Below are 12,467 nucleotides of genomic sequence, written 5' to 3'. Positions count from 1 at the left end.
ATAAGGTTAAATCTCATGGGATCCAAGGTGAGGTAGCCAATTGGATACAAAATTGGCTTGACGACAGAAGACAGAGGGTGGTTGTCGAGGGTTGTTTTTCAAACTGGATGCCTGTGTCCAGCGGTGTGCCTCAGGGATCGGTGCTGGGTCCGCTGTTATTTGTTATTTATATTAATGATTTGGATGAGAATTTAGGAGGCATGGTTAGTAAGTTTGCAGATGACACCAAGATTGGTGGCATTGTGGACAGTGAAGAAGGTTATCTAGGATTGCAACGGGATCTTGATAAATTGGGCCAGTGGGCCGATGAATGGCAGATGGAGTTTAATTTAGATAAATGTGAGGTGATGCATTTTGGTAGATCGAATCGGGCCAGGACCTACTCCGTTAATGGTAGGGCGTTGGGGAGAGTTATAGAACAAAGAGATCTAGGAGTACAGATTCATAGCTCCTTGAAAGTGGAGTCACAGGTGGATAGGGTGGTGAAGAAGGCATTCAGCATGCTTGGTTTCATTGGTCAGAACATTGAATGCAGGAGTTGGGATGTCTTGTTGAAGTTGTACAGGGCATTAGTGAGGCCACACTTGGAGTACTGTGTACAGTTCTGGTCACCCTATTATAGAAAGGATATTATTAAACTAGAAAGAGTGCAGAAAAGATTTACTAGGATGCTACCGGGACTTGATGGTTTGACTTACAGGGAGAGGTTAGACAGACTGGGACTTTTTTCCCTGGAGAGTAGGAGGTTAAGGGGTGATCTTATAGAAGTCTATAAAATAATGAGGGGCATAGATAAGGTCGATAGTCAAAATATTTTCCCAAAGGTAGGGGAGTCTATAACGAGGGGGCATAGATTTAAGGTGAGAGGGGAGAGATTCAAAAGGGTCCAGAGGGGCAATTTTTTCACTCAAAGGGTGGTGAGTGTCTGGAACGAGCTGCCAGAGGCAGTAGTAGAGGCGGGTACAATTTTGTCTTTTAAAAAGCATTTGGACAGTTACATGGGTAAGATGGGTATAGAGGGATATGGGCCAAGTGCAGGCAATTGGGACTAGCTTAGTGGTATAAACTGGGCGACATGGACATGTTGGGTCGAAGGGCCTGTTTCCATGTTGTAACTTCTATGATTCTATGATTCTATGATTCTATGAAGTCCCTCATCCCTGCTACCATTACAGTAAATCTCCTCTGCATCCTCTCTAAAGCCTTGACATCCTTCCTAAAGTGCGGTGCTTAGGAATTGAACACAATATTCCAGTTGAGGCCTAAATAGTAAAGACTTAACATAATTTCCTTCGTTTTGTACTCTATTGATAAAGATCAGCAGCCCGTATATTTTTTTGAAAGTTTAACAAATTGTCTTGCCTCCTTCAAATATTTGAGCACGTGAACCCCTAGGTCTCTCTGTTCCTGCACACCTTTAAAATTGTACCATTTAATTCACATTGGCTCTCCTAATTCTTCCTTCCGAAATGAACAATAAGCATGGTTCTATTAACATTTTTAATATCAGATATAACATTGAAAAAATAGCAAAATGAGGAGTATGACAGAATGCATGCATACCACGAGATTATAGGGTATATTTTCTATTCATGTCCTGGAAGTTAAATATCGCCTGGGCAGAAAGTTAGACAGTAAATCTGACGGAGAGTATCGGACATGGGTAACATACATCCCTGCTTTTCTTTCTATTGAAATTATTGAGAAGAAGATCAGACTGGAACTGGAAAGTACATTTGGATCTCCACGTCAAACTTTCCTTTCTGCGCCCTGCCTCGGCCATTTGTAACGATCCAATGGCAAAGTGGGAAATCTCCCCCTATCGGTGAGATTTTAATTTGCATTTCCAGCAGGCATCAGGAGCAGGAATCATGGAGTCATCAAATCAATCAGCACAGAACGAGGCCATTCGGCTCATTGTGTCCGTGCTAGCTCTTTGATGGAGCTATCCAATTAGTCCCATTCTCCCCCGATTCTTTTTCCCATAGCAATTTTTACCCCCTTCAAGTATTTATTCAATTTCCTTTTGAAAGTTACAATTGAATCTGCTTCAACCACCTTTTCAAGCAGCGCATTCTAAATCCTAACAACTGCATTCCAGATGTTAACAAATAATCCTGGGTAGATGTCTTCTCCTTAGTCCTCTTAGTTTGATATATATTAATGACTTGCACTTGGGTGTACAGGGCATCATTTCCAAATTTGCAGATGCCACAAAACTTGGAATTAAACGGTGAGGAGGATAGTGATAGACTTCAAGAGGATATTGACAGGCTGGTGGAATGGGCGGACACATGGCAGATGAAATTTAACGCAGAAAAATGCGAAGTGATGCATTTCGGTAGGAAAAACGAGGAGAGGCAATATAAACTAGTGGGCACAATTCTAAAATGGGCACAGGAACAGAGAGATGTGGGGGGAGATGTGCACAAATTGTTGAAAATGACAGGGCAGGTTGAGAAAGTGGTTAAAAAAGCAAACGGGATCCTGGGCTTTATAAATAGAGGCACAGAGTACAAAAGCAAGGAAGTCATGATGAACCTTTATAAAACACTGGTTCGGCCACAACTGGAGTATTGGGTCCAGTTCTGGGCACCGCACTTTAGGAAAGATGTGAAGGCCTTAGAGAGGGTGCAGAGGAGATTTACTAGAATGATTCCAGGGATGAGGGACTTCAGTTATGTGGATAGACTGCAGAAGCTGGGGTTGATCTCCTTGGAACATAGAAGGTTGAAAAGAGATTTGATAGAGGTATTCAAAATCATGAAGGGTGTAGACAGACTAGATAGAAACTGTTCCCATTGGCGGAAGAGTCAAGGAGCAGAGGACATAAATTTAAGGTGATTTGCAAAAGAACCAAAGGCGACATGAGGAGAAACTTTTTTACACAATGAGTGGTTAGGATCTGGAATGCACTGCCCGTGGGGGTGGTGGAGGCAGATTCAATCATGGCCTTCAAAAGGGAACGGGATAAGGATTTGAATGGAAAAAAATTGCAGGGCTACGAGTATAGGGCGGGGACGTGGGACTTGCTGGATTGCTCTTGCATAGAGCAGGCACGGACTGGATGGGCCGAATGGCCTCCTCCCGTGCTGTAAGCTTTCTATGATTCTATAATTGTATTCGAAGGGCAATATGGACAATTGCTGAGCCCCTAATGTAGCACTGGCTGATCCTAGATATCTCCGTCCAGATATAGTACAGAAACAGGGACCTTGCTAAATCTTAAACCAGTTCGGCCATTGGGAAAAGTAGAACCATTTTCATTGAGGCGGAAAATAGTGATGATCCCGTGGTTTCAGTAGGATGAGTTAATTCATTTCCAGTTCGTACTAAATACTGAAGAGCTTTGCAGCCGTCGAACCAGACTGGCGTTAAACATACAACCACATTAGTCCTTAATTGATATGACACCAGCTCAGGCGGTACCGAAAAGACTGTGGAAAACACTTTTCAGGAAGCCAAATCTGTGTAAAGATTCAGCAAAGCACCATTGCGATCTCACGATAGAAAGTCAAAACAGGACTTTGGGCGTTTTTACCACTTTTGCTCTGGGTGCTGACATTTTTCTTACCCTGCACCAATCCGCTTGTAGCGTCTGGCAAAAACACAGACATCGAGATGTTCCGGAGCACGTTCTTGAGGTCACATTCATTGTCTGGTGTTGACATTAGAAAAGCTGTTCAGGCGTTCCTACTTATAGGATGTGCAAAAACACTGCTTAATTTGGTTATGGTCGCAGTCGACACGTATAGGTTGTCAATATGATGAACGGAGTTGTTCTCCAAGGGTTGTGTTCAGTAAAGTATTTTGTTACTTGTCCTGGTTGATATTTCGTATTATTGCAGTTGTTTATTGATCCACTGTAATGTTGTAGTACGGGTGCATGCAAATTCTGAAGAATTATTTGTACAGCTATAATTTGGATGCTGATTTCAAAATGTTGAGCTGGTCATTTGAAGTTCAAAGTCATTGGGGAAATGGTGCATTTTCCAATTCCTAAGATATAACAAAACAGAGCTTTGTGGTTAATTGAAAAAAAGAATAGCAAGCTATTCACCAGCATCGAATATATTTGCACAAATAGTTTTCAAACAAATCATGAATGCGTATACTTTTACCCTGAATCTGCAAAACTCAGGGAGAATTTTCTCTGTGCAGTAGCTATAACGAAATCGTTAAATCAATGGTCAGACCTCAGCTAGAATATTGTGTCCAATTCTGGGCACCACACTTCAAAAAAGGATGTCGGGGTCTTGGCGAGGCTGCAGAGGAGGTTTGCCAAAATGGGAAATCAGATGGAGCTCAGTCACGTGGAGAGACTGGAGAAGCTTGGATTGTTCTCCTTGGAGCAGAGAAGGTTAAAGGGGAGATTTAATAGAGGTGATCAAAATTATGAGGGGGCTTTGATAGAGCAGATAGGGAGAAACTGTTTTCAACGACAGAAAAGGGGTTTTCAGTAACCAGAGAACGTGGAACAAAAGGCAAAAGAGCCAGAGGTGGAGATGAGGAGAATGTTTTTTTTACGCAGCGAGTTGTTCTGATCTGGAATTCGCTGCCTGAAAGGGCGGTGGGAGCAGATGCAATAATAACTTTCAAAAGGGAATTGGATAAATATGGGGAAAGAAGAAGGGAGTGCGACTGATTGGTAGCGCTTTCAGAGAGCCGGCACAGGCACGATGGACCGAATGGCCTTCTTCTATGGCACTCCATGATACTATGATCTACGATTCCATGATTCTAAATTCGTCTTGAGCGAGAGCGCAAAACGGGTGGTATGACCGCCCATTATACGCAGCGCCTAATATTCAGTCCCATTGAGGTCAGTGCAACGAGTGGTCGGTGCAGTCCCGCCCGTTTTGGGCTACCCTGTTTTCACAGTTCAAGCAGAGGGACCTGACCCTAGCAAATCGTTTTTCAAATGCCACTGGAGAATACTTAGAAAAAATACTCAACAGGTTGTCTCAGTGACGATTTAACTGCAGCTCACTTCACGCATGTGCAACAGAACCCGTGGTATGCGTCTATAATGCCGATTGGTAGAACAGGTTGAAGTGAATTGAGAACAAAAACATACATTGAGTGATCAAGAAAATAAAACCATAATAGACAACCCCGGTGGATATACCCACTGGTTTTCAGCTTTAGAGAAACCAGAGGACATACCCTAAATAAAGCAGCTGGTAGTAAGTCATCATGCTCTCTCTCCTCTGAGTTCACTGCCCTCCCATCCTCCCTTAATCTCTCCCTCCATATGAACTCCCCTCCCCATATTCACGGCCGCCCCCTTGACCTTGCCATCTCAATAGGCCTCTGTACTCCCATCCTGTCAATCACGGATACTGATCACTTCCTTGTATCCCTCTCCACCCACATCCCCCACCCCCCTCCCAACCCCACTTCCTTCCGTGCCCACCCCTGGAGAAAACTCTTCCCCCGCCAAGTCACTTAAAACAGCACTTTCAAATTCCCGACTGTCTGGCCTTTGGCCTTCCATTCATCAAGACATTTCTGCAGCTACCGATCTGCTCAATCACACCCTCAGCTCCAACTTTGATGCCCTTGTCCCCATTGAAACCATTACTCTCTCTCACCCTGGCCATTGCCCCTGGTACGGCCCCCATCTCCGCTCTCTTAAGTCCAAGGGACACAGACTTGAACGTTTATGGTGGACAACTGGTTTAGCCATTCATCGCCAGATCGGGCTGGACCACATAAAGAACTATCGGGTCCTGTTCTCTTCCAAAACTGCTCACTATTCCGTTTTGCACTACCGCCTGATACAAATTTATAAACCAAAATCTTTTCCTGCATAAGTTCAAATTACATCGAGTTACATCGACAAACAGGCCATTCGGCCCAACGGGTCCGTGCCGGTGTTTATGCTCCACAGGAACCTCCTCCCTCCCTATTTCATCTCACCCTATCACCCTATCCTTCTATTCCTTTCTCCCTCATGTGTTTATCCAGCTTGCCCTTAAATCCATCTACACTATTCGTCTCAACTACTCCACATTCCACATTCTTACTCTCTTTGGGTAAAGAGGTTTCTCCTCAATTCTCCATTGGATTTATTAGCAACCATTTGAGATTTATTACCTCAATTTTTAGACTCACTCCCAAGTAGAAATATTTTCTATACATCTACCCTAACGAAACCTATCATTGTCTATCGGGTCACCGCTCAGCCTTCTCTTTTCTAGGGAAAAAGAGCTCCAGCCTGTTCAGCCGTTCCTCTCAGTTCTGGTATCATCCTTGTGAATCCTTTTTTGCACCTTCTCCAATGCCTCTCCATCCTGTCCATAATATGGAGACCAGAACTGTGCACAGTGCTCCAAGTGTTGTCTAACCAAGGTCCTATACAAGTTTAATATTACTTTATTTGCTTTTCAATTCTAACCCGCTAGAAATGATTTGCCTTTTTATGGCCCTATTAACATACAATGCTACTTTTAGTCATTTGTATTTCTGTACCCCTAGATCCTTTGCTCCTCTATCCCGTTTGGACTTTTATCCAAGCAGTATGTGGCCTCCTTATTCTTCCTACCAAAATATACCACCTCACATTTCTTTCATTGAAACTCATTTGCCAATTACACCTCCATTTGGTAAGTTCATTAATGTCCTCTTGAATTTTGACGCATCCTTCCTTGGTATTAACTACACCACACAATTTGGTGTTGTCCACAAATTTTGCAATTGTACGTCCGATTCCCAATTCCAAATCGTTAATGTAAATGGTGAACAACGGTGGCCCCAGCACCGATCCCTGTGGAACACCAATTCCCAACTTTTTTCCAGTCTGAGTAACTACCCTTAACTCCTACTCTCTGTTTTCTATTTTGTTGCCACTCTGCTACCTGAACCCCGATTTCACATGCTCTGACCTTAGTCATGAGTCTACAATGCGGTATCTTATCGTAGGCCTTTCGAAAATCCAAATATATTACATCTACTACATTACCCTTGTCTACTCTGTCTTTTACTTCTTCTGCAAAAAAATCAATAAGCTTACTCAAGCATGACTTTCCCTTCTGAAATCCGTGCTGTCTATTAGAATCATAGAATCATAGAAGTTTACAACATGGAAACAGGCCCTTCGGCCCAACATGTCCATGTCGCCCAGTTTATAACACTAAGCTAGTCCCAATTGCCTGCATTTGGCCCATATCCCTCTATACCCATCTTACCCATGTAACTGTCCAAATGCTTTTTGAAAGACAAAATTGTACCCGCCTCTACTACTGCCTCTGGCAGCTCGTTCCAGACACTCACCACCCTTTGAGTGAAAAAATTGCCCCTCTGGACCCTTTTGTATCCCTCCCCTCTCACCTTAAATCTATGTCCCCTCGTTATAGACTCCCCTACCTTTGGGAAAATATTTTGACTATCTACCTTATCTATGCCCCTCATTATTTTATAGACTTCTATAAGATCACCCCTTAACCTCCTGCTCTCTCGGGAAAAAAGTCCCAGTCTATCGAACCTCTCCCTATAAGTCAAACCATCAAGTCCCGGTAGCATCCTAGTAAATCTTTTCTGCACTCTTTCTAGTTTAATAATATCCTTTCTATAATAGGGTGACCAGAACTGTACACAGTATTCCAAGTGTGGCCTTACTAATGTTTTGTACAACTTCAACAAGACATCCCAACTCCTGTATTCAATGTTCTGACCAATGAAACCAAGCATGCCGTATGCCTTCTTCACCACCCTATCCACCTGTGACTCCACTTTCAAGGAGCTATGAACCTGTACTCCTAGATCTCTTTGTTCTATAACTCTCCCCAACGCCCTACCATTAACGGAGTAGGTCCTGGCCCGATTCGATCTACCAAAATGCATCACCTCACATTTATCTAAATTAAACTCCATCTGCCATTCATCGGCCCACTGGCCCAATTTATAAAGATCCAGTTGCAATCCTAGATATTCTTTATTATAGTTTCATTCTCTAGATGTCTTCCTATTACATCTTTGAGTAAAGAACCCATTATCTTTCCTACCATTAAGTTAACTGGGCAAAGTTCCCTGGACTTGCTCTGTCTCCCTTTTTACAAATGTTTACGATGGAACTAAAAGTCGTTCGTCTATAGTTAATTAGGCTTCTTAAACGTAAACTTGTCAGGGAATATTAATTGCTCTAGTTCATACTTCCAACATCACTGTTAGTTACTTACTGTTAGGCATGGACTGGACGGTTGGTACGTAGCAGATTCTGAAACAAAACAGCGTATGTATATAATTATTTATTGATTTATTATTAACCCTCACATACTAAATGTAAAAAAAACAAATCAACCACAGATAAACACGTTCCACTCATGACTGGTTAAAAGTTGAGGCTTTTATATTAAATAGTGTTCTCCAACTAGTTTCGAGAGCTCTGTATTTTTCCCTGTTCAAGTACATATCTCATGCCTTTTTCAAAATTACTATTACATCTGCTTCAATCACCCTTTCAGGCAAATCATAACCACTCGCTCTGCAAAAATAATTATTCTCATCTACCCTCCGGTTCTTTTTCTAATTTTGTTGAATGATTGCATAGATGCAAATAGCATAGATGGGTCTTAGGGGAAGCTGGATAAACACATGAGGGAGAAAGGAATAGAAGGATATGCTGATAGGGTGAGATGAAGCATGGAGGGAGGAGCCTCCTGTGGAAAGTAAACGCCAGCATTGAACGGTTGGGCCGAATGGCCTGTTTGTGTGCTGTAGTTTCGATGCAACTCGATGCAATTGTTTCATCACGTGCTTTAACCATAAAACGTTATGGTTCGAGCCTGTTGGCTCGGTGGTAGAATTCCCACATTCTGGTCAGAAGTTGTAGGGCTGGCTCCAGTTTTGAAATCTGGGTTTGACATCCAGTGGGATACTCCCGTCCGGTGGGTGCGGGTGCCCCCACCTCACCATAAACCCTCCCGACCCTGTCGGAATGAACAACCGTAAAGACTGTTACGGGGCTATGGAAGGAGCGTTCTTGTCTGACTGTTCATTAGCCTGTGGATCTTTCTGCTACTTAGTGCTATTTTGCAAGGGAAGATACAAAAGCAACAGCTTTGCCACCCTGTCAAACTGTTAATCAGCCTGTGAATCATTCGACTACTTCACAATATTCTCCAAGGGAAGAGCGTGAACATAGTGTATTTAAGCGAGCATTGAAGTTATTATCACTTACTCTTTTTCGAGAGGTAGACGCCCAGGACCGCACTAACCAGGATAAGGATTATGAACGCTGCACAAATCCAGCTTATTGTCACGGTAAGACTGCAACCTGGAAAAAAAAAATGACAAATTATTTAGAATAACGATAAGAATCAACTTCCGGATATATTTGTATATGTAGTTGAAGATTTATTATTACGCACTACATTTTAAGGGGATTTAATGCGAGGGGAGGGAGTTAGATAAACACACGAGCCAGAAAGGAATGTAAGGTTATGCTGGGAAGGTGAGATGAAGTAAAGTGGGAGAAGGCTTGTGTGGAGCATTAACACCGGCATAGACCAGTTGGGCCGCATGGCCTGTTTCTGCGCTGTCGATTCTCTGTAATTTATGTAAATATGATGTTTTTATATAACAAACAGAGCTAGGATATCCCTTAAAAACTCCACAATGTACTTACTGGCACCGGCTTCTCGATGATCTGCAACAAAATAGTGAGAATATTGTAAATTATCTTATTCCAAACAAACAAACGCACACAAACAGACACACACACACATCGGACAATTATTTTTCTTGCTTTGCCCAGAATCCAAGGGCTCCAATTTTGGACTTAAATGCGTTAGGTGGAAAATGACAATCAGATACTTCAAGATGCTAAGAACAACTGAAGGTGTTGATAATCTAAATACTACCATCCTGGGATGAGTTCACTCTTATTTGCACTTACACAGGGTCACTAGCACATCACGTTTTTTATTCGTTCATGGGATGTGGGCGTCGCTGGCGAGGCCGGCATTTATTGCCCATCCCTAATTGCCCCTTGAGAAGGTGGTGGTGAGCCGCCTTCTTGAACCGCTGCAGTCCGTGTGGTGAAGGTTCTCCCACAGTGCTGTTAGGAAGGGAGTTCCAGGATTTTGACCCGGTGACGATGAAGGAACGGCCGATATATTTCCAAGTCGCGATGGTGTGTGACTTGGAGGGGAACGTGCAGGTGGTGTTGTTCCATGTGCCTGCTGCCCTTGTCCTTCTAGGTGGGAGAGGTCGCGGGTTTGGGAGGTGCTGTCGAAGAAGCCTTGGCGAGTTGCTGCAGTGCATCCTGTGGATGGTCCACACTGCAGCCACTGTGCGCCGGCGGTGAAGGGAGTGAATGTTTAGGGTGGTGGATGGGGTGCCAATCAAGCGGGCTGCTTGGTCCTAGATGGTGTCGAGCTTCTTGAGTGTTGTTGGAGTTGCACTCATCCAGGCAAGTGGAGAGTATTCCATCACACTCCTGACTTGTGCCTTGTAGATCGTGGAAAGGCTTTGGGGAGTCAGGAGGTGAGTCACTCACCACAGAATACCAAGCCTCTGACCTGCTCTTGTAGCCACAGTATTTATATGGCTGGTCCAGTTACGTTTCTGGTCAATGGTGACCCCCAGGATGTTGATTGTGGGCTTTTTGGCGATGGTAATGCCATTGACTCTCTCTTGTTGAAGATGGTCATTGCCTGGCACTTGTCTGGCGCGAATGTTACTTGCCAATTATCAGCCCAAGCCTGGATGTTGTCCAGGTCTGCTGCATGCGGGCTCGGACTGCTTCATTATCTGAGGGGTTGCGATTGGAACTGAACATTGTGCAATCATCAGCGAACATCTCCATTCCTGACCTTATAATGGAGGGAAGGTCATTGATGAAGCAGCTAAAGATGGTTCGGCCCAGGACACTGCCCTGAGGAACTCCTGCAGCAATGTCCTGGGGCTGAGATGATTGGCCTCCAACAACCACTACCATCTTCCTTTGTGCTAGGTATGACTCCAGCCACTGGAGAGTTTTCCCCCGATTCCCATTGACTTCAATTTTACTCGGGCTCCTTGGTGCCACACTCGGTCAAGTGCTGCCTTGATGTCAAGGGCAGTCACTCTCACCTCACCTCTGGAATTCAGCTCTTTTGTCCATGTTTGGACCAAGGCTGCAATGAGGTCTGGAGCCGAGTGGTCCTGGCGGAGCCCAAACTGAGCAAACTAAATAGTATACTAAATGTTACTGGCAGCCCAATTCCAGTGTGTCATCACGTGAAAGTAGGCTTCATGCAAAAAACACTTATAGCTTATATAGGAACACACGAACATACGAATTAAGAGCAGTAGGCCATTCGGCCCCTCGAGCCTGCTCTGCCATTTGATAAGATCATGGCTGATCTGATTGTGACCTCAACCCTACTTTCCCATCTACCTACTATGACCTTTGACTCCCCTTGTTAATCAGGACTCTCTCTAACTCAGCCTTAAAAATATTCAATGACCCTGCCTCCACCGCTCTCTGGGGAAGGGAGTTCCACAGACTCACTACTTTCTGAGAGAAAAAAATTCCCCTCATCTCCATCTTAAATGGGAGACCCCTTATTTTTAAACGGCGGCCCCCGAGTTCTCGTCTCTCCCACAAGGGGAAACATCCTCTCACCATCTACCCCTTCTCGTCCCACCTCAGGATCTGATATGTTTCAATAAGATCACCTCTCATTCTTCTAAACTCCAGTGTATACAGGCCCAACTTGTCCAACCTTTCCTCATAAAATAACCCCCTCATCCCAGGAATCAACCTTCTCTGAGCCTTAACTTGAGCTTGACTCATACCAATCCTTTATCATCATGTATGAGCTCCACTCCAAACCCTGTAAATATTTTGAAATGTCTAATTTCAGATTAAGAATCGCAACTATCACCACAAATGATATAGAGGCACTGGAGATGGTTAAAAAAAAGTTTTCGAAATATGCTACCAGAACTGAGTGATTATAACTCTCAGGAAGGACTGAACAGATTGAAGCTCTGTTCTCTAGAAAGGAGAAGGTTGAGGGGTGAACTCATAGAGGTCTTTACGATTATGAAGTGGTTTGATTTGCTCGGATAATACCAAAACTGAGAGGTTATAACTATCGGGAAGGGCTGAACAGGCTGGGGCTCTTTTCTCTCTGGAAAAGAGAAGACCGAGGGGTGACCTGATCGAGGTCTTTAAGATTATGAAAGGGTTTGATAGGTTAGACGTAGAGAAGATGTTTCCACTTGTGGGGGGAGACCAGAACTATGGCCCATAAATAGAAGATAGTCATTAACACATCCAGTAGGGAATTCAGGAGAAAGATCTTTAACCAGAGAGTGGTGAGAATGTGGAACTCGCTCCCACAAGCAGTAGTTGGGGCGAATAGTGTCGATGCCTTTAAGGGAAAGCTGGATAAACACATGAGGGAGAAAGGGATAGAAGGTGATGCTGATAGGGTGAGATGGACTAGGGTGGGAGGAGGCTCATATGGAACATA

General features: G+C 43.8%; 1 protein-coding gene across 1 annotated transcript in view; it reads right to left on the bottom strand.

Moving 5' to 3' along the window:
* Positions 1-1,481: 1,481 nt before the first annotated feature.
* The window catches only part of LOC137308901 (immunoglobulin superfamily member 1-like), a 35,016-nt gene continuing 24,030 nt past the window's right edge, over positions 1,482-12,467 (bottom strand). Inside the window, exons 7-10 of the mRNA XM_067977337.1 lie at positions 9,629-9,649; positions 9,182-9,277; positions 8,181-8,218; positions 1,482-3,999 (exon numbers count right to left, since the gene is read on the bottom strand). Of these exons, the coding sequence (XP_067833438.1) occupies positions 3,970-3,999; positions 8,181-8,218; positions 9,182-9,277; positions 9,629-9,649 (185 nt within the window). The 3' untranslated portion in view covers positions 1,482-3,969. The remainder of the gene's footprint in view (positions 4,000-8,180; positions 8,219-9,181; positions 9,278-9,628; positions 9,650-12,467) is intronic.

This window comes from Heptranchias perlo, unplaced genomic scaffold, assembly GCF_035084215.1.
Source record: "Heptranchias perlo isolate sHepPer1 unplaced genomic scaffold, sHepPer1.hap1 HAP1_SCAFFOLD_143, whole genome shotgun sequence".
NCBI classification, from domain to species: domain Eukaryota; kingdom Metazoa; phylum Chordata; class Chondrichthyes; order Hexanchiformes; family Hexanchidae; genus Heptranchias; species Heptranchias perlo.
The sequence above is the reverse complement of the archived record's forward strand: the minus strand, read 5'-3'. Positions and strand labels throughout refer to the sequence as shown.